The sequence below is a fragment of the Musa acuminata genome, unplaced genomic scaffold (assembly GCF_036884655.1).
Source record: "Musa acuminata AAA Group cultivar baxijiao unplaced genomic scaffold, Cavendish_Baxijiao_AAA HiC_scaffold_696, whole genome shotgun sequence".
NCBI lineage: Eukaryota > Viridiplantae > Streptophyta > Magnoliopsida > Zingiberales > Musaceae > Musa > Musa acuminata.
This window is the reverse complement of record NW_027020931.1, coordinates 1-22,037: the sequence shown is the minus strand read 5'-3', so window position 1 is coordinate 22,037 and position 22,037 is coordinate 1. Positions and strand designations below refer to the sequence as shown.

At 39.3% G+C, this 22,037-nt stretch overlaps 3 protein-coding genes and 1 long non-coding RNA gene across 11 annotated transcripts; 2 read left to right on the top strand and 2 right to left on the bottom strand.

The window, feature by feature from the left end:
- Window positions 1-635: 635 nt before the first annotated feature.
- On the top strand, window positions 636-2,156 carry LOC135663288 (NADPH HC-toxin reductase 1-like). The gene is made up of 5 exons (XM_065176797.1): window positions 636-825; window positions 897-1,063; window positions 1,151-1,351; window positions 1,428-1,810; window positions 1,895-2,156. The coding sequence occupies exons 1-5, from the start codon at window positions 711-713 to the stop codon at window positions 2,031-2,033; spliced, it is 1,005 nt and encodes a 334-aa protein (XP_065032869.1). The 5' UTR covers window positions 636-710; the 3' UTR covers window positions 2,034-2,156.
- Window positions 2,157-2,197: 41 nt separating this feature from the next.
- Window positions 2,198-4,536, bottom strand: LOC135663289 (uncharacterized). 4 transcript variants are annotated; one of them, XR_010508234.1, is made up of 5 exons: window positions 3,271-4,536; window positions 2,979-3,144; window positions 2,772-2,908; window positions 2,562-2,657; window positions 2,198-2,442 (listed from the first exon to the last, which is right to left on the bottom strand). It is a non-coding gene; the product is annotated as an uncharacterized LOC135663289 (long non-coding RNA). The 4 variants fall into 4 exon arrangements; XR_010508236.1 differs by having other exon boundaries at window positions 2,772-2,905; XR_010508235.1 differs by lacking the exon at window positions 2,772-2,908 and having other exon boundaries at window positions 3,271-4,534.
- Window positions 4,537-4,825: 289 nt separating this feature from the next.
- Window positions 4,826-10,907, bottom strand: LOC103991348 (plastidial pyruvate kinase 4, chloroplastic). 5 transcript variants are annotated; one of them, XM_018829239.2, is made up of 7 exons: window positions 10,796-10,903; window positions 9,603-9,706; window positions 9,151-9,197; window positions 8,940-9,060; window positions 7,786-8,237; window positions 6,017-7,669; window positions 4,826-5,289 (listed from the first exon to the last, which is right to left on the bottom strand). In XM_018829239.2, the coding sequence occupies exons 4-7, from the start codon at window positions 9,006-9,008 to the stop codon at window positions 5,154-5,156; spliced, it is 2,310 nt and encodes a 769-aa protein (XP_018684784.2). In that variant the 5' UTR covers window positions 9,009-9,060; window positions 9,151-9,197; window positions 9,603-9,706; window positions 10,796-10,903; the 3' UTR covers window positions 4,826-5,153. The 5 variants fall into 5 exon arrangements, with proteins under 5 accessions (XP_018684784.2, XP_065032865.1, XP_009409041.2 ...); XM_065176793.1 differs by lacking the exon at window positions 10,796-10,903 and adding an exon at window positions 10,371-10,789; XM_009410766.3 differs by lacking the exon at window positions 9,603-9,706 and having other exon boundaries at window positions 10,796-10,907.
- Window positions 10,908-14,661: 3,754 nt separating this feature from the next.
- Window positions 14,662-19,267, top strand: LOC135663286 (transcription factor bHLH30-like). The gene is made up of 3 exons (XM_065176791.1): window positions 14,662-15,225; window positions 15,326-15,616; window positions 18,492-19,267. The coding sequence occupies exons 2-3, from the start codon at window positions 15,329-15,331 to the stop codon at window positions 18,957-18,959; spliced, it is 756 nt and encodes a 251-aa protein (XP_065032863.1). The 5' UTR covers window positions 14,662-15,225; window positions 15,326-15,328; the 3' UTR covers window positions 18,960-19,267.
- The last annotated feature ends 2,770 nt before the right edge of the window (window positions 19,268-22,037 follow it).

Sequence of the window (22,037 nt, the reverse complement as noted above, 5' to 3'; positions counted from 1 at the left end):
ATTATAATTGATCGACTAAGTGAAAAAATATTAGATTGTGTCACTCTATTTAATTAGACAAGATATATATTATATATCTGAGATTCTGATTATGATTATCAACTAATAAAAAAAAATTCTATTTTAGTAATATTTTATTAGAATATGATCTTGAGAGGGACTGGCCTATTTTTTTTTCTAGACTTTATACTTTCGTCTACAAATCGATAAGAACTCTTAGATATTATACACGATACAAGATATATTCTCATCATCTCAAAGTTCATATTCTATCATTTATAATGGTTTCGTAAAAATATATAAAGAGAAAAGAAAGCTAATTTAGTTTTATTTACAGATCGATATCATTATATCTTTTGGATCGGACAATAGTGCATTTGTAGATTAAATAAAAGTTTTCTAAATGACATTAAAAGTTACATAATTTTGATCTTGATTTATTATTATTTAATTTGTAATATTAATATTAAATTTTTTTATAAAATACTAATATAATTATAATTTTTATGCTGAGATGATAAGGTTTGACATTTGCATTTCCCAGAGTAGGTAGCTAGATGATAAAGTTTGGCAATTCTAGTGACCTACGTTGCAACGTACTTCCCACGTGGCTCCACGTGAAACTACTTCGTTGCATGTCATAAATAAAGAGAATAGCCTGCGTTTCGTTGGGGAGAGAAATCAGAGAGAGAGAGAGAGATCTGATTGAAATGGAGAAGACGAGAACAGTGTGTGTGACAGGTGGTTCAGGCTACATCGGTTCTTGGCTTGTCAAGAAGCTCTTGCAGAGAGGCTATCACGTCCATGCTACAGTCAGGAACTCAGGTATCTCCACAGTATAGTATAGGTCGGCTTCATCTCCTCAGACTTGATCAGAGCATGTGTATCCACGGCAGGAGATGACTCCAAGGTTGGGCATCTCAGGAGCCTCCCTGGAGCTGATGCAAGGCTTTCTCTTTTCGAATCCGATCTCTACACTGCAGACACGTTCGAGCCTGCGATCCGAGGGTGCGAGTACGTGTTCCTCGTCGCTACCCCCATGCAACACAGCCCCAACTCCCAGGTTAAGGAACTTTGATCTCTTTATAGAGAGAGAGAGACGCATGCATCCAATTTCAACACCCATGTGTGTTTTCTATAAATGACACAGTTCAAAGACACCAGCGAAGCGGCGGTGTCAGCGATCCGCACCATCTTGCGGTTGTGTGAGCTCTCCGGAACGGTGAGGCGCGTCATCTACACTGGTTCTGTCACAGCTGCGTCGCCTTTGAAGGAAGACGACACCGGCTTCAAGGATTCCATCGACGAGTCTTGTTGGACTCCTCTCAACCTCTCCTACGATTTTCTGAAGGTATCTCTCTCTCTCTCTCTCTCTCTCTCTCTCATATCACACCTATCGTCACTAAGCCTTCGATGCGAGGCCATAGGCTTATCTTACGTCGAAGACGCTGTCCGAGAAAGAATTACTGATGGCGAACGAGAAAGCAGAGCGAGGACTCGAGGTGGTGAGCCTAACGTGCGCCTTGGTAGGAGGCGATGCGATTATACCTCATACGCCACAGAGCGTGGAAGTAATGGTGTCGCCGCTGACCGGCAAGAAGTTGCCCCACGAGAGTCTGAGGTGTCTGCAGGCAGTGCTGGGATCAGTACCACTCGTACACATCGAGGATGTCTGCGAAGCTCATGTATTCTGCATGGAGAGGGAGTCAATGTCCGGCAGATTTCTGTGTGCCGTCGCCTACCCAACAATGCAAGACATCGTCGATCACTACGCTGAGAAGTATCCTCAACTTCCCATACCGATCCGAGAGTGAGCTTCTGCTTCTCCTCCTCCTCTTCCTCCTCCTTCTTAGTAGGCATCGAGTTAATTGGTTTTACTGGTGGCTGGTTTCAGGGTGGAAGGGGAGGGGACAAGGATTCCATGCAGTTCTACTAAGCTGGAAGAGATGGGGTTCAAGTACAAGTATTCTGTGGAGCAAATATTAGAAGGTAGTGTTGAATGCGCCAAGAGGCTTGGAGCATTCGAAGCATGAATCTAATGTTGGTTCAACATGTCGCATGAAGAGCAAATAGAACATCTTCGCATGCATGCTTGATGAACCATACTGTATTAGTTGGTCATGAATCCATGAACACAAGGCTTGATTTCTCCTCCAGCTGACTTGCGTTTCTTCTAAAAATCAATCTCTAGCAGGTCTTACAGAAAATATCTTTGAATGAGCAAGAACTACACCATATATATCAATTCACAATTACAATGAACAAGAATGATGACCACTCCATCAGCTAATTGCGGCCGAGTAATTTTAGTTACCGAGATGCAGTATCTAGTGCCATCCGCTATGTACTCATCAAGCCTTCGCCACGATCTTTCTCGGTCCAGAAGAAGAGCCGATGCAAGATCCAACAAGCTATAAGATTTTGCATTCCAAATGTATTTTCCTAAAGAAAAGAACACATGATGTACAGCATCAAATTATGACATCCAACTGTAGAAACAGCCAAAAGGTAAAGGACAATCCTATCAACCTCAATGTTCTTAGTACACTGATTGAGCATACCTAATGGTACAAGTTAAGACAACAGGATTTCTTTTCCATCACCCATACCCAATTAACAGCCAACAATAAAACCATATTGAAGCATGTGAGAAACAACTGCAACAAGGAATAGTTATAAATTAAACTCCATCACATATTTTGAATGAAACATTTATTCATTTTTAGTAGATTAAAGCAAAGGGGAATAACAAAAATGATTAATAAGATAACCTCTCTGTCCAAAGAACGGTGAGAGAACTGATCAAACTGGCCAGACAAAGGTTGAGAATAAATTGAAGCATCATGTAGTTTTGTAGAAAAATCTTAAACTGCTCCATTTTGTTTATAGGGTAGAAGCCATGTGTCTTCTAAAGAAAACAGATATCTGGAAATCAGTTTCTTAGAACACAGGGAATAAACAGACCTTTAGAGAATTACCTTGCTTGTAAACCAGGGGCTGAGTATTATGCCTGGGCTAAACACATTAGCAAGAGTTACAAGCTGATTCTGAACCAATATTTTTACTGGAACTACATAATTCAAGCCATGGTTGATATGCTGATTCTTAGTTCTTCATCTCTGGACGCACCACTGCCCACTCCACCTGTACCGACAAAGCAACAAGTTTGATACAAGTCACATCAGAATGAAGGAACTACTGAAAGGAACATTCAACTAACAAGGCAAAAGATGAAATAGTGTATCCAAGTAACAGGTAATAATGCATTACATTGGTGATATCTAGGCCCAAGATTCTAGTTCACCAGTCTTCTATGCCGATGCAAGGACTGTCGTCAGCACTCTGTACCCAAAGTGGACCCTCTACTTCTAGCCATCAACAACAGCTGACAGCATCTATCCAAGCTCTTTGCAAAAGCCCAAGACAAAAGCAGGCTGTTGATGGTACCCTCAAATTCACTCTTCAAAATGACTAAATACAATTGAGTGTGAACTACCTATCATTCGACAGTGAAGAGCTAAAAATTGCAGAATCAGCTTCAAGTCAAACAACAAAAGTGAAAAATTACAGGGAAAAGAAACAAAAAGGTGCATAAGATGGCAAAAACACATTATCAAACAACAAAATACAGCTATATAAAACATCGGGCATATATACTTCAGCATAATTGCAATAGAGTGAGTATGTAATTGTTTAAGTATTTTTAAGCCAATAAAGCAACAAATATGGTAGTAAAGGAAGTGATTCAGATACTTGTTTTCTACTGTTGGTAATGGAGCCTTGGTGATTGGCGAGTCCTTGATGCTACTAAAAAAGAAGTCTTCCCATGGTGCCGACATCAGACTCCCTATTCCTTCCTGGCCTTTCCGACCAGTTCTACCCAAACGACGTAGATACGGTTCTCTGTCTGCACAAACAGTCAATTTTCTCCTCCTCATCATCGACCTTGTATTCATCCTCCAAATCGCTATCAAATCGCCTCTTCGCTAGTTATCTCTGGAACTCCGAGACTTTCCTCACCCAATTCTCGAGATAAACTATCAAAATCATCAACCCCACTGCCTCCCCGAAGGCGCCTCATCCTTCGTCGGCCGCAAAGAATCACCTTTCCCACCCATGGACTTGTACATATCGCAAAGAGTCCGTCCTCGAATGACTGATCCAATCGATAAGCACCGCTTGGTCCTCGATCAAACTCTTCGCTTGCCGTGTGGCGCCCTTCGATCCCTACAAGCGGCCGTAGAAGGACCTGCCACCGAGGGAAGTATCTACCTTGGGATCAACCGAATACGTAGGAAGCAGCGGCGCAGCGGAAAAGGAGGAGCTCTTCGGTGGCGCGGCGCAGCGGAAAAGGAGGAGCTCTTCGGTGGCGCGGCGCCTGTTTGGGTCGGGCAACAAAGAAATGGTGGCACCGAGGGCGATATGTTATATCCACCGTTGTAGTCATTTATATCGGCCGTTACATCCAAGTATCGCAAATTTAACGACCGTTATTAGAGAAAATAACGGTTTTATTATGCAATCCTCAATCATATAAAAGAAAATTTTCCATAATAATAAAAATAATGCTCTTCTCAATTTCTTTTCCATAATATGTTGATTGCAGAAATCTAAAGGAGGGAAAATTTTAGTGCAAGAACTTTAGTTTAATTTTATTTATATATGTATTTATTACATAGTAGGAACTAAAGGAACCAAATACATGTTGATCTTTGGCTATTCCCTTAGTGCTGCTAAAGAAACTTCACAACACATTTGAACATGCTGACATCTGTGACAAAATTTCTACCTTTACAACATGGAAAAGAAAAGGGCGAAAACATGATGTGATAAGCTAAGGAACATTGCTGGCTGGTTCAAGCATAAGATTACAACAGTTCAATACCTCCATACAATGAAGTTTACAGGTTTTGCAATCTACAAAGTTATGTGCAGACCTGCAACATGAACACAGGTTGTTCAACAACAGACTACTTTCACCAAATTTTCAACATGACTCCAAGTTATGCATCAGTGATCTGTTTTCATTACAGAATCACTTCATGATGATGCAACACCTTCCTACGACATCTGTGTACAGACACCAACATTTACCATATAAATTCTGAGAAAGAAGTTATGTGGAAAGGATATGCTGCAAAAGCAACTTGCATTCAACTTGTGGGGAAAAGTGGCTTCATTAAAGTCTTCATATTCTTCTTACTTGTGGAACAGCTGCCCAGTACAGTGTTCAAGGTTGAAACAGCTTCCGTAATGTACTTCCCTTTGTTCAGCATAATGCAACTTGCCCTGCAAAAGCAATGGAATATTTTTAATCGACTATAGGCCTCACATCTGTTTGATAAAGTTGAAACATATAGGAAAAAGTTGATGTCCTCCTCTTTGATGTTTTGGGGCACTTGGACAGAATAAGAAATAGTTCTAGCTTTCCTCCTCTCCATTAATTTATGGACCTTAGTGATGCATTGTTTCACAAAAAATATGCAGTAACCAAAATGTTTAAGTTACAAGGTTCCTTCCCAATTGTCACAAACTTAGGGACCAAAGAAACAAATTTGACAATGATGATATTAACTCTACTATCATGCAATGCAATGATAAATAATATGGGTGGCGAACTGACAATATAATTTCTGGGTATTAACTCTACCATATGCAATGGCAGGGTTGTCATGTGATCAAAAGCAAACTTTGAAATCACTGATCTAGGCCTTACTGCCTGCACACCATGGCTTACTGCTTCAGAGGCATAGTGAAAAATATAGGATGGGTTCAGGTAAAAGTTAAAACATATAGAACTTGTTGGTCTCACTATTGCTAAATGTTCCAGACAAGGTTTAGAAAAAGTGTGAGTATCATATTGGAACCGGCCTGGACTGGTAGGAACTGGTTGGTATAGCCTGGTATGTGTAGTATTCTGAGCCTTGGTTTCAAATCTCAGTGGACGATCATAAGCCTATTTTACCTCAACAACTGCACAAAAGGAATGATAAAAAACTGTGGTGCTCAACGTTACCTCATTCCACTGGCAACATCAGTGATCTCAGCTCTAGTAGGAATGCCTGTTTTGGTTAGTGATTCAAGAACTTGGGTTGCCCATATAACAGGAACATGACCAGCATTACAAATGGACAAGATCTCTTCCTGAATACTAGCCATCTGATCCCATCCACATTCCACTGCAAGATCTCCTCTAGCAATCATAACCCCGAAAGGGTTAGGAGACTGCATTGCCTGAAGCAGCAAGAGAGGCAGCCTATCAAAGGCACTTTGAGTTTCAATTTTCAGCACAACACCCAACTCTGCAAGCTTTCTTTTCTTCAGTTGTTGCTGGACAATCTCCATGTCATGTACATCTCTAATGAATGATATACCTACCATATCAGCATTAGCAGCAATAAATTCAAGATCCACAAGATCCTTCGAGGTCAAGCCTTCAAAGTGTATCTCAGTCTTGGGAATGTTTATTGATTTCTCAGAGCCTAGTTTTGAACCCTTTGGACTTGCACGAGATATCGAGACAACTATTTCATTAATACTTGTTCCCTGAACAACTCCCCAGATCCTTCCATCATCAAAAGCTATAGGGTCTCCAGGTTTCACAGAATCAAAAAGACGACCAGAATTACATGTTACCTTTGCAGCACCACATGTGCTAGCACCAATTTCATCAAATATTAAACTAGGTTCTCTAATAATAGTCAGCAAGTCCCCCACTCTCACCCTAATGAACTGATCTGCTGCAGGCACATTCACTACTTCTCCACAGGAAGACTTACCCTTCTTCTTCTGTATGCACAATTTGGTGCCTGAGCCAACATAAGCAGTCCGTGAACACTCTGCAATGAAGCCATAGCCACTAGAAGCAGAAAGTCTTTTAGAGACTTTGAGTGACCTTCGTCTACCCCTACAATCAACAAATTCGAGCACATTGCCTATCCCAATTTCATTAAAAAATCTACCACTTTCTACAAAAAGAGTTGCATCTACTGCTGAGGGAGTAGGAGGGGCACAACCTGGACGAGACAGCCAAACTTGAGCTGGAAACATGACATCACCTTTAGCATCCTTTTTAGGGGATAATTTCATAACTTGTGGACCAGACTTCATTGGTCCTGTCCTCAACTTTGGCCCAGCTAAATCCATAAGAACTCGACATGGTTTTTCCAACATTTGTGAGCAGTGCTTTGCAAGTCTAATGATTTCGCTCCAAATAGTTGAGTCATCATGTGCGCAGTTGATGCGTATTACATTTGCGCCTGAATTGACGAGATCACTGAGCAAGGTTTCATTGTCAATTGCTTCTCTACCAACTGTCACCATTATGTTTATGTTTTTCTCATCTTGAGCAGGTCCAAATAGTGCTGCTTTGTTCATAGATGCCTTCTTTCTCATTGCACTTATGCCAAAATCTACATAGTTTTCAGTCTCCTGAACATTATCATGGTGTATCACATCCAATGGCCATGTTTTGTGGTTCTTGTCATACGAATTGGGTTGTAGATTTTTTAGGAGTTTGATGGCTGCAGTAATACTTGCAAGAACATGGGAATTGGTCTGTTCCAAATCTACAAGGCCTGATGAACAAAGTTCTTGCTTAAGTTCGTCGACATCAAGTGAGTTTAATGCCATATAATGAATCAAATTCGTGGCACTTTCCAAGTAGGATCTGCCAAAAAAATCAAGCTGTAGTATTAAACTGTGCATCACTATTTCTTGAAACCAAATGAAAACAAAAATCTGATATCAAATGATGCACAAAGTGCAAAAACTTAAGGATAGTACCTGTGGCACTTATTTAAACGAGAAGCATTCCACTGTTCTGCAGCCAATACATGCAAGTATACAGCCCGTAACTTGCCAAGGCACACTTCATAGTTAAGTGGATACTCCAAGAACTTTTCGTTAGACGTTGACAGCGCACCTGATACCTCATCTTCATTGAAATGTGACTCACTTGATCCCTCAGATGATTTTTTAATATCAAAATTGCCTCTAGATTTCTCTGTATCTGCATCTAGCATATCCTCATAAGATTTGCATCCTTTGCTTTCAAAGGCATCACTTTCTTGTAGCTTGGCAAACAGTATTGGGTACTTCAGGTTTGCCTTTGATAAGCATTGAAGTTTGTTTTCATGACCCCCAAAAGTAACACTATTTACTATAGAATTAGAAATTGAGTTACAGTATTCTGTGCTTGATTTAGGATAAGCCAAAACTGAATGGTGGAGAGTTCCCTGAGAAAAGAAATAAAAAACATTAGAGGCTTGGTTTCCAGAATATTACCATAATTTATTAGCAAGGACAACAAAAAACAACATTCTACTTGTACATGTTATTTTCAGACGCTTTAAAACACAGAAAAAAAAGATCAAACCCCCTACCCAAACCCCAAGAAAAATAACTGAGTTACATCTAGTATTTTCTATGAAAGAATTGGCTTCACGAACCAGCTAATGAAGTTTTATATAGCATGTAGTAGCACGCTATCTATCCAAAATATTCAAATTAAGAAGCCTAACAGATCTTACAGAAACAAAATTCAGGCACTTTTGAGCTTTTAGAAAAAAATGAAATGCCTGCTTCATCTCTAATTTAAGCCTCAGAGTACTTTGAGCCATACTTTCATTAACCTACTAAGCATTTTTTATCAATTAAATGTATCACAAGCTTGTCTCTTCAATATTATGAAATAAAGGTGTAGCAAACATATCACATTTAGGGGTATTTACAGCAGATAGCTGGAGCTATGGAGGGCACTATGAGCCCATAACAGAAAATTAACATTTAAATCCTATCAAAAGAAGTCAAGTAATTATAGCAAAGATCCAAAGAGCAAAGATTTAAAGTTTCCAAATGCTTCCAAAAATATGGGTTTAGGAAACATAAATCAAGCAAAGATCTCAAGACAAAAAATGTGTATTTAGAATGAATCATACATGATTTTGGTAAGGTCCCTTGCAGACAATTGACTGGGCTGAAAATTCAGAAACTGATGGAAGCTTCATCTAAATGTTTCTTTTCTGTTGCATGTAAAATGCAAACCAGTGTAGATCACAACTGAAAACACAAAAATAAGATGGTTCATAAGAACAAAGAATTCAAAAGTATTCAAGATACAGCAGAAATCACTCTCTTTAAACTAAATACCTTAAACAGAGGTCTCTGACAAGCCAAGTTATATGATCAAAATGTACCTGCATGATCCACAATTCACTAGATTTTATCTTCTGATCTTAACCAGAAAAGCATGTGGAAGCAAAATGTTTCTATACAAGATGTTCAAGGAAATAACTTCAATGTCAAGCTTTCACATGTTGCAGTTAGGATCAGTGTTGTATATACAGACACAAACCAGTCTTGGAATTTACATGCATATATGATGCTTTTGAGGGAAACGCAGGAGAATATGAAAGGTTTAACAGATCACTAATCATATACTTCCTTATGTCATTAACGTGTGAAGTATTATAAGTATATTAGGACTTTCAAAGTTGCATTCATGGTTCAGTATCTCGATACAACATTAACTTTGGAGTTCTTATATGTGAAGAATCAGCAAGACTGTTACTAAGGAATCAGCAGGACTGTATTCTCCTTACAGTTGCTCCAAGGATGCATATCCTCCCAGCAGTTCTCCTTCACAACACTCGATCTTCAATGAAGTCGTGAATGAACTCACAAAGGTTATCTAATACCACCTGATCTATAATTCACAATAAATAGCAAACAGAGCATTACAATTTCCACTATGAGTGGCAAAAATCCTCCTACATTTGTGATAGATACTAAACAAAATAGAAGTATGCTCTTTATAACTGGCAAGAATTTTCCAACATTGGAGACTTTGGTCTCATAATAATCAACCATAGTCACAAGTTCATGACAAAGGAAAGAACTCATCACGTCTAAAAACTGTGGAACTATCAGAATGTAACTTATAGCCAGCACTACTAGCTTGTTTCAAGATCTCAACTTGACGATTTAAGAAATCATTAAAAGGAAATCAGATCCAAAAATTTATAATGAATTAAGCCAAAAAAAAATCGAGTTTTGAGTCTTTTGACATAGTTTGGACAAAAAAACCCAACAGTTTAAATATCTAATCTTGACTGAAACAGAAACTCACAACACGACAGTCATCCTCCCCTCCAAAACCATCATCCAGAAAGCTAATAGATCGGTCGACTAACAAATATCCCAAAATCTAAAACGATACGAAAAAGTATTTTCACATCAGACACAAAAAAAAAAAGGGGAAACAATCATAGAAGGAACGGTGGAAGGATATCCCCAAAATTGATTCTTCGAAGGATATCTTTGATGCTACTAAAAAAAGAAGTTTTCCCATGGTGCGGACATCAGACTACCTATTCCTTCGTGGCCTTTCCTACCAGTTCAACCCAAACGATGTATATAGGGTTCTCTGTCTGCACAAACAGTCAATTTCCTCCTCCTCATCATCGACCTTGTATTCATCCTCCAAATCGCTATCAAACCGCCTCTTCGCTAGTTATCTCTGGAACTCCGAGACTTTCCTCACCCAATTCTCGAGATAAACTATCAAAATCATCAACCCCACTGCCTCCCCGAAGGCGCCTTATCCTTCGTCGGCCGCATAGAATCACCTTTCCCACCCATGGACCTGTACCTATCGCAAAGAATCCGTCCTCGAATGACTGATCCAATCGATAAGCCCCGCTTGGTCCTCGATCAAACACTTCGCTTGCCGTGTAGCGCCCTTCGACCCCTACAAGCGGCCGGAGAAGAACCTGGCACCGAGGGAAGTATCTACCTTGGGATCAACCGAATACGAAGGAAGCGGCGGCGCAGCGGGAAAGGAGGAGCTCTTCGGTGGCGCGGCTGCTGTTTGGGTCGGGCAACAAAGAAATGGTGGCACCGAGATCGGGTCGAGGGCGATATTTTATATCCACCGTTGTAGTCATTTATATCAGCCGTTATATCCAAGTATGGCGTCTTTCACATGTTGCGGTTCGGATCAGCGGTGTATATACACCCACAAACCGGACTTGGAATTTGAATGCATATATGACGCTTTTGAGGGAAACGCACGAGAATATGAAAGGTTTAACAGATCACTCACTAATCATATACTTCTTTATGTCATTAATGTGCGACGGCTCTTCGATTTGATACCGTGATACCATTGGACATAACGGTCCGTTTAATCACAATAACAACTGTTATTCTCGAATCAGTTCGAACCATCGAGCCACCCTCCAACTCCTGTCGAGATCGTCGTCGTTAATGGCGTCTATCGTCGCGAAAAGGGTAAGAATTCATTTTCACTTTTATTCCCCTCCAAATCTCTTTCCACAGGCCATAGCGTTGCCACTTTGGATCCGATCAGGAGCTCGTCCCCCATTGCCAGTGCCACCGAGCCCATGGTGGTGACGTCCCTGCCGGCGCCTGCTCTGGATCTGTGGATTCTGCTCGTCCTTTGATCTTATCACCCTTCCATTGGGTGCTTGATGTCGCTATCAAGGTTGCCTCATCCAAGAAACTATTTTTGTGTGATGTAGATGCGAATTGTTTTGTAGGGAGGAATGCTTGGTTCGGGTGATCTTGTTAGGGATTCTGAATGGCCGGGGAGCAGTGCGAAGGAGCATGGCGGGCTTTATGTGGCGATCTGCGTTGATGGGCTTCCGCATTACTTTCTTGGGTACTGCTCAAGAGTTTAAATGTAAGTTTCTTCGAAGAAAGAAAACCCTGTTTCTTTGATATTATTAGGTTCAATCGAAGTTCTTAACCAAATATTCGCTCTTCCTGTCATAATCCCTCATCCATATTGTAGTAATTAAGATCGTGAAATGATTAATCAACTATAGTGGCTATCTACACTTTGAAAAATGATATCCTGACAGAATTTTGCTGCACATTTTATCTGTTCCTTCATTGTATTTTTCTAATCGTAATCGGATCATTGATATTTAGGTTCTAATAGGCAGCATTCGATACCAATACGCTCGGTGGCATAGGAAGTTTAGAAAAATGCACACGAGCTTGCATTGAAGGAAGATGCTAAAGAATTGACAACGCAATAGCAGCACCCAAAATACAACATTTCACTTTTTGCATACAGACACAAATAAATAACTTGCTAGACTGCAGATGTTTGATAACATTTGATTGAGCTTCTTGCTTTAAATTGCTTCTCTTTTCTATATTTTCCTTATGGAGATCATTGTATAGATGAAAAAACAATTATTAGTCGCAACGTCTGTGATGAGAACCAGCCAACATAATGACTTGGTTCAATTTGAGACTATCACAAATTTGTTGATGTATGCAAAAAGGTAGTAGATCGAGTACAGAAAGGGTCAAGCATTGGCCAAATACATTAAAATTATTTCTTTCAGTAATTTATATCTTAAAGATATGCATGTCAGAGTTGAGAGCTAGCAAAAGACAAGGCCGCCATGAACATATGGAAGCGATTGCTTGGAGGGCATTGATTCTCTGAATCACAGGTATATTCATTTGTTTCATTCAAAGAGGTTCTGGTTTCTGGAAACAAGTTTTAGATTGAAGGTTGTTTCCTTCTGGTTAATCTTTTTAGTAGCGAGATTATGCCAGTGATGTTATGCCTCTAAGATCTATGATAAAGTAAGGATTTCTGCTATGTCAACTCTACTTGACAAATGGGAAAACAAATTGTTATTCAAGTCAACAGAACAGAGGAAGCTGATTGACATTTGTCATGGAGGATAGGATGAGGAAGTCTGCTTTGGCTTGAAGGAGCATATGCAGACTTAATAGGCTAGAAAGCAAACAACTACAAGTTTCTGCAGACTCTCCTGTAACATTTTGATGTCTTTTACTTTAGGAAGGAAACACCAACAATTGCTTTAGGCTTGTCTCGAAACACTGCATTACCAGCAACCAAAACCTCTCTTGACAGTGATAGGCTTCCCAGAGAAATAATCTTTACTTTTGCAGAATGAAAAACAAAATAAATTCTGTGTTCTTTTCAACCAAAAACAAAATACAGAAATGATGCCAATCCAACAAGAACACTAAAACATAACAACATTTGCAGATTAATGGAGTAAAAAGTACACAGTTAAGAATATTACACAGATTAATTGAGTAAAGCTTTGGTCAATAAGAAATTCCATTACAAATTGATAAACTTAGATGCCATGGAAAATGATCTTGCTTGATTTATGTCTCTGCAAGTAAAGGTGAAAACTTAATGTTTCTTTCTCAAATTTTTCCTCTGTAACTTTAAAGAGAACATAGCTCCTGGTTTTGGGCATCTAATCTACTTGTTTCCAAGCAAATAGATATATCTGCAGTTTATCACCTCATCCATGACAGCATGCTTGTAAAGCTGATGGGATACACCTTTGTTTTTTCCGGATCATCATGATTTCATGAATTGGATGCATTCAATGCTCTTTATGCTAATGAAATGATTTGATGTGTGACAAATCTCAAGTTGAGAAGTTTGTGGGTATGCCATAAATCACTGTCATGTTCGAAAACATTTCAAACCAATCTATCAACAAGTGAAGTTCCATTTTACTTTTCCTCTTGGAAGTTGGTGGATGTTGGAATTAAATTACCAATACCAAACAAAAGTCTATTCTCTATGGCATCATTAGTGTGGCAATTATTTTATCATGCATAGTGATGTGTTTGGTGTTTTCTTGCAGGGGTCAACGGGCTGCTGTCAAGTGACTCTTTCTCACAGAAAGAATGTTAAATCCATGGAGAAGAAGAACATATTCCAAAAGGTTCTACATCAAAGGGTAAGGCATAGATGGCTCAGCCTTGTTCACTCAGATACGGTAGTGCGAGAGCTCCGCCGACGGAGTTGCATCCCCTTGATACTTGGAGTGTGTTCCTTAGACGTGGCCACGATTAGCTCTGCCATAAACGTGAGGAGCAGAGAAGGTAGACAGATCAACAATCAGCACTCGTTGACAATGATAGCCTGTGAGATTTCAGTTGTTGAATGAGTGAAGCAATCTAAGATGTGGGGACTAAAAATGAAATGCTAGGAGATTATATCAGAGCCTTCATCTCGAGTTGGTCTGTTGATCATACTGTAGAATTCTACTGAAAAAAATTCATCATTCTCAGAATAATTTTCCTACAGTATATGATTTATGCAATTCAACTGCTTGTTTATGCAAATCAGAAAATTCAGTAGCTTCGAGTCACTTTATTTTGTTGTTTTCTTTTTCTTCTTTAATTGTAGCATTTATATCCTCGTTGAACGAGTGTTTATGTCTGTATGAGATCTCACAAAGATGTATCTTAACCTCACTTGGAATATTATCACTTCCTCATCACTGATTTTTTCGTTTTACTCCCTAGCGATTTCCATCTAAATATATATTAGAAACATGGAAAGAACTACTTGAGTAACATTGTTCTCGAGAAAAAACTGGAAATGGTATTTTTTGCAGTTGCTACTATTTTGCCTGTTGTCCTCTGTTTCCCTGTTCATCAATTATTTGTGAGCCACCAGAGAGATCAGGACAAAACCTGCAAGCCTAACCCACCAAATCACCAATAATTTAGGAACTAATTGACATGTCATCGAATCACAATCAACAAAGTATTGTTCAAAGTCCTATGTCACATTTTGCTTCATCTTTCGAAGTAGTTTATTAGTCTTGTCAGTGGATACATTGTCCCACTTTGTGATTCCTTCCACTCTGCCTCCTCTCCGAAGACCTGTTCTTTCCATCTTCACCATTAAACCACGGCAAGTGTCACATTTTGCCTCATCTTTATATAGCATATTGTTAATCCTGTCAATGGATATATAACCCCAGTTTGTTCTTCTTCGTTTCACTCTGCCTCCACTCCAAAATCCTTCCTGTTTTTTTTCTTCTTGTCTTCCTTCCTCCAAGATAATGTTCTTAAAGTAGTTGGTTTTGATTTCCTCGATTCTTCCCTTGTGCAACGAAAAGGTCTCATCTTTCCTCGATTCCGAGCCACAGAAATTCGAATCTGCAAGAAAGAAAGCAGAAATGATCGATTTCGATAAAAGATCGAAGCCAAAATCCTTCTCCCAATAGTCTTTGTCGCCAAAGCTCTCGGTGGTTCTCGGAATGGAAGCAATTGATCGGATTACAAGAAGAATAGCGACAAAAGAATCCATTTTTGGTGCGCAAGTAGAGGGTGAAGCGAGGAGTCTCCGTTGCCCGAGATTCCGGTTTTGGTTCTGCCCCCCAAACCGCCCTCCGGGTTCGTGAGTTACGAAAAGAAAGTTTGGATCTTTGCGTGTTTTGCTTCTTCAAGCTCTTATTGGTCTTTCAATCTGGCCTTCTCTCTAACGTTGTTTCAGTAGATGGGTTCTGTTCCTGTTAGGGACGTGAGGGATTTTGAAGGGTTCTCTGGTGGTTTTGGGTCGGGATTCGGGCCTACTTTAGCATCGTCGTCTTCGTTGGAGTTGGATAGCGATGGTAGGGAGTTTGTGAAGGTGTCGAGGTTAGGGAAGATGAAAGGGGGAGTTGGGGTCTCGGATGCGAAGGGAGTGATGGCGCTGAAAAGCCATTGCGAGGCGGAAAGGCGCCGGAGGGAGAGAATTAATAGGCATCTGGCCACGCTCAGGAGCATGGTCCCATCCACCGAGAAGGTTGGTGGTTGCTTTCCCCTGTTCTGTCTTCACTTTCTTTCCTTTTTGCAGCTTCATTTGTTGTTCCTATAGGAGGTTGATTTGTTCTTATCCTTCTTTTATTTGCTTCCTTTGGTTAGTAGGTAGTGCTCTAGGATTCCTTACATGTACTCAGTTCATACAGTTTTAACTATTTGAGTTGAATATTAGTATTAAAAAAATCAAAGTTCAAACACTGATATTTCATTAACATCATTCAAATTTTTTTGTTTGGATAGTTTCTCTGGAGATGTTCCATTTAGCCGTTGGGTACTAGTTCAAGTGTTTGATCATTTCTTGTAAGGTTGACTTACAAGGTAATCTTCATTGCAGCATAACTTGAGAAAACTCTGTGAAGCATAGTGGATTGAAAGGTCCATCAGCTTAAGGTCACAGTTTCATAGTTGCTTAGTGTCGATGCATCTTCGGTGTATTTGGTCTCATATTTCAAATGTTTTTTTTTTCTAGTCTATACTTTGTCAAAGATTTTTTTTTCTTTGCTTACTGGCACCTGCTCTTCTTTTGTAATAATGAGGAAGATGGAAGAGATCTTATTTGTTGATTTTTATTTGGCTTAGTTTGACCAAGATACTACTGGCTGTAATTTTGCAGAAGATCTATAATCTATATAATCAGACGTGATTCTTGAAGTGTATTATCTTTTTTTCTATTTTAAAGCCAAAGTCATTATATTTAGCTCTTTTATTTCTGAAGTATCTCAGAACATTAACTCCAAATTGCTTTTTTTCTTTAATGATTTCTAAGATTATCTTATGCTTTGGGCACCAAGTAATATTGAGATTAAACTATATGAATGATTTTATGTTGCTACCCTCCTGAAAATGTGTCAGCTACAAAGAAACTGGATATGTTGTACAAAGATATCATCCAACAAAACTTGTATGGTTTGCTATAACAGAATCTTGTCAATCCTTTCTCTCTTCAAGTGAACTTCCATGACGAATATGCTGAATGTTTTAACAGTGAAAATAGTTGTCATTTCTCAAATTCAGTGAAAAAGGATCAGCTGTTTGACATGGAATTCAATATGCTGAATATTTAAACTCGTATGGTTTGTTATAACGGTATCTTGTCAATCCTTTCTCTCTTCAAGTGAACTTCCATGACAAATATGCTGAATGTTTTAACAGTGAAAATAGTTGTCATTTCTCAAATTCAGTGAAAAAGGATCAGCTGTTTGACATGGAATTCAATATTTAAACTCCAAATGATAATTTTGTACGTGATATACTCTAGCAAAAGTCAACACAAACTGCAATTCCTTATACATAATGGTCATTCAAGATGTAACAAAGAGATATAATAGTTATTTTGTTTTTGCCCATTTTTAAGATATAAGAAAAGTGTGACCCTTCAGAACCATTAGATTGCTGGTTTTTTCCTCAAAATTTTTCCTATTTGTTGAAAATGTTTCTGGAATTGGCTTCCACTTTAAAACTTAAAAGTGCTTCTCAAAGCAACCTCCTCCTCATCGGCAAAAATGGAGTCATATAAGTGTTTTATGTGCAAGTGAAACACTATCGGTGGTAGTGAGCTTGAGTTTAAAATTACTATTTTGAAGAACAGTTTCAGAGATTAAAGGCAGCTAAAGTGGTTATAATTACCCATCAACCTTTCCACTAGATCATGTAGAGTAAGGGTACTTTGAGATATATTTTGAAGGGGAGGTTCATATATGGTGTTAGAAAAGAGTTTTTTGGAGAAAAAAAAAAGTTGTGGAATCACCATTATCTTTTCTGCGGTTCATTATTCACAGCTTAAATGAGAAACCTACAGGAAGAGGTGCACCTGCAGAAGGGATCAGTCATATAGATGATGCCTTGATCGATCATATATTTTCTCAGGTCGATTTATTGTAGTCAACTGATTTGGTTATCTCCTTGTTATCCTTATGGAACCCTTTTATATAAATTACCAGATAATCACTTATATTTGGATTTTCGTAGTAAAAGTATCATGTGTATACATGACAACAAACATTTCTAATTAGTTGCTGTAATTAGATGTGGCAATGATCTTAAGTTAATTCTCTTGGATTGACATAAAATCTAATCTATCTTCTCTTGTCAAAATGGTGGAAGGTATGTAGAGTTGCTTCTCTTTGTATAATTAGTATAGTTGATATGGTAAGTGATTCTTTATTGAATCTATTATCCGGTGCCAATGAGATGTTCGGTTGATGAGACTGTCAACAAATGGATTTTGACAAATCAAGGATTGACTAGATCTTAGTAAATTTTATTATGGGACTTTGAAGGTGGAGCATGCTTGGATTTGGGAAGAGAAAATGAGGTAGGGAACTTATTCTAGAAAACTTAGGTCAAAGTTGCGAGGTAGGGAACTTATTCTAGAAGCTTGCATAGATTCATAATTCTTTTTTACTTGGTATTATGATGACATAGGAAATTACTCTAGCCCATATTAGTGAGGTATGACATGCTTGTTATACTTGTCGATACTAATGACTGTCTTTAGGGAACTTTTGACTATTTCATGAGTTCTTTCAGCCAAAAATCTTCTGTAGCCAGACATCTTTACTTGATTTATCTGGTGAAAAGACTTGTCCGATAACTCTTTATGAAACTCGTACATGTTTGATGTGATATTTTCCTTGTATTACTGCTGTCCTGCTTATTCATCACCATGTCCATTTTGCAGAATATATTATTTAGATTTGATTTAGCAGAAATAATGTTTAAGAAGTCCCCAGTTTACTTTTATTCTTTTCCAATATTTTATTTGCATATAAACCTTTGGTCAGATGGGAATGAAATGACATTGAACTATGTACAAATAAGCAGATTATTTATACTAATGAACTGGCTACTTACTGCAGTTGGACAAAGCTGCACTGCTTGCTGAAGTGATCAATCACGTGAAGGAACTCAAGATGAATGCTGTTGAAATCAGCAAATGTTACTCCATTCCCTCGGATATCGATGAAGTAAGGGTCGAAGTTGAAGATGTAATGAAGGATGGCAACTTTCTAGTCAAGGCATCACTATGTTGTGAGGATCGACCAGAGCTTTTTGCAGATCTGAGACTTACGCTCCAGAGTCTACAGCTGAAGACGGTTACGGCTGAGATTTCGACTTTGGGTGGTCGAATAAAAAATGTACTTGTGATGACATCTGACAGAAATTATAACAATGCGGAGAGACAACTTTGCATGACCTCCATTCGCCAGGCCCTCAAGTCCATACTTGATAGAGTCAATTCACAAGCGGACTTTCTGCCAAGACCCTCATTCTCCAACAAAAGACGTAGGATCTCGCTGTTCGAGTCTTCAAGCTCCTTGCCTTGAGAAATCAATCCAACTTCAACGAGTATAGCAAAACGACACATGCAACTGGTATGGTGCTGCTGCTAGAGTTTCTCCTATATCTTCATGCTGTTGCAACACATCTCTGTAGATGTACCTTGATAAGAATCTCACAAAGATTTTTATGGAAAGCTTGTTGCAGCAGGTTTTCAAACGCTGCATCTGGTGAACCTCCTCCTAGAAGCTTATTGAAACTGCTGTATTGATGTGAGATCTTATACTTCCATGTATGTCAGGATGTTCTTGTATATAATTAGGCAATACATGAAAACTTTGTTGTGATGTTTCTATGGTACTGGTTTTGATCTCAAGTATCAGAACAAATCAAGAACGAACAGTTTTCCAAAAGAATCCATGTTTCCTTGGTGTTGATTCTTAGTAACATTTCACTCTCGACAGCCATCACAAAATTTGCTCGTTTATAACAGCAAGATATATAGCAGCTATAATATCAACTGTTAACGACTACACAATCATATATTATATCTTGATTGTTTAGGGAACAAAATGGAACCTCCATTTTATAATCCTTGCTTCTAAATTTTGTCTGGATGAATGATGTTCAGTATCAGCTGCAAAGAAATAAACACCCATTCAAATCATGAAGAAAAAGAGTGAGTTCGATCATCAGGAAAATTTCCAGCTCAAAATATTATTCATATCCTGTAGTGGAGATGTTAAAACTCTGATTGATTGATGAGAGGATGGTAAAAATACCAAAAGCATTTTAGGTACTTTATACATATAAATTAATTTTAAATCATTATCGTTCTTATTATCAAGCATAGTTCAATAGTGACTAATCTATGTTTTTTGAATGGATTTCAAATGTAAAAAGAGTTATATTATATATACTGCATTAGAATTATGAGAATACTATCTGCAATTCCCTTTTTATTGGTATTATACCTTTTTAATGGCCGACTTAGCAGCTAATCCGGTGCGGCAGCGTTCCCAAAAGGGTAGTCCAACGGTCGAAAAAGCCGGTCTCCAATCCCCAATTCCCCATTTGCCAGCTTCTCTATTAATAATGGGCGGGCTTCTTATACTCATAACATATAAACCCTAAACCCTAAACCCTAAACCCTAACGTATTCTTGATTTCACACTCCGACACCATCGCTCCAAGTCGAGTCGCCGAGATGCAATCTTCCTCATCTAAAGAAGATTCTTCGAGGGTTCTTGATCTGGTGCCAAAACCCTAAACCCCACATTCTCTCCCTGCTGTCCCATCATCTTGATTTGACGCTCTGTTCAGGTTCTCACGATGCAATCATTCCGCAATCTTCTCCACCAAAGCATGCTCCTCGCCGGAAACGAACTCTTCTCCGGTTCTTCTTGATGCGATGCTCAAACCCTGAAGGCCACACTTGCCCGCGCTTTCCCATCAAACCCCACCGTGACCCTGCTCGGGCCCTCAAGGCTTGATCTTTCGGTAATCCTACCCACAGTCTTCCTTCGTCCCATCGTCTTGGTCGATGCTCAGACCCCATCACTACGCTGTCCAAGTCATCAAGATGCAATCCTTCCGCAATCTTCTCCACCAGAAGAAGATTCTCCTACTCTCAAGAAGCGTGTTTGGTTCGCGTTGCCTCTCTTCGAATGTTGCCCAAAGATCGAAGCTACCATATTATTCGAGCTCCTTCGGTCCTAGAGATCGAGGATCGGAGGAAGGGTCTGCCGGTTGGTCTGAAACCAGCAGCGCCAGTGCGTCCGCCACTCCTTGGGCGTCCTACAAGCCCTTCACGGAGCAGCTTGAATCCAGAGGCGAAGAGGAGCCAGTTGAGTGGCAAGAAAAGAGGGCAAGCGGGAGAGGAAGCGGTTCTGGAGGGGATTTGGACGAGGGAGAGGATGAGCACGAGGTTACAACGTTCTTTGATCCCTTGGAGGGAAAGATGATGACAATTCCAGTGGTAGAAGAGAGGGATGCTGCTGTCCGCAGACAGGCAGAGAAGAGCACCTGCATTGAGAATTCTGAGCAGAAGAAAATTAGTGGGAGACCGCAAAGATTGGGGGAGTGCCAAAGCAAGGGTTTCCAGAAAAATGAAGTTTCTTTAGGAACCACCTCTATTGTGAAGAGGCCGACGGGAAAGGTGAAGGTTTCTTGGGTCTGTGAGAATTGTGGAGGGACCTTCGGACAGTGGTGGGGAACTTGTCCGACTTGCCAGACTGTTGCCTCGGTTAAGAAGTTTATTGAGGCTGAGATCAGCAGGGCGAGGGGAGCTGAGGTGTCTGAAGCTGCAGTCAGGTCAAAGTCATGGCTTTCTCCGAAGTCAGGAACAATGGTCCCTCTGAGCTTGGCAGATGTGAACATGGGCCGAAACCAGTCAGAATGGAGAATCCCATTGTGAATCTCTCTTTTTGTCAATTTTTTGCTTCATTTTGTTGAGTTATTTCATTAGTATGGTACTTGTTTTAAACTTTAAGTGTTCCTTTCTGTTTCTGTATAAGCAACATATTGGTAGGTAGGTATAAATTAATGCAACTTTGGAAGATCTAAAGACAGAAAAAACAAAGAAAGAGTATGCATAAGGCCTTGGGGGTTCAATTGATTGACATAATAAGGAGAAAGTATATAAATGAAATGGGTTTATTTGCTGATTCAAAATGGAATCATGTGGAATTGGTTTATCTGATATGGTGTTAAGGCATCTTATTTAGCTTGGATGAACAGCCAATCTGAATTTTCCCAGTAGGTTGCTAGTAGGATGACAATTGTTACTTTTTCAGAATTTCTAGAAGGTTAAGGATAAGAGCAATAGTAAAGATAGCTGTACTGATTCTAATGACATACAGAGTCTGGGCTTGCTTCTCAGGCTTTCCTTTTCTTTCCCTCATGTATGAAATCTCTAGTTCCAAATCCAGTCCTTGTGCTTGAACATATGCTCTCTCTCTGAAATCCTAGATTTAAAACTAATTTGTCATCCTTGTGAACCAATTTATTTAATGCATATGTATTTGAAGCGTTTTGGTTAGAGGGCAGGTAAGTGTGGATACAAGCTTACTCAGTTTTGTCATGTTAGCTGCAGATAAATCTGGCAGCCATTGTTAGTCGTGCGA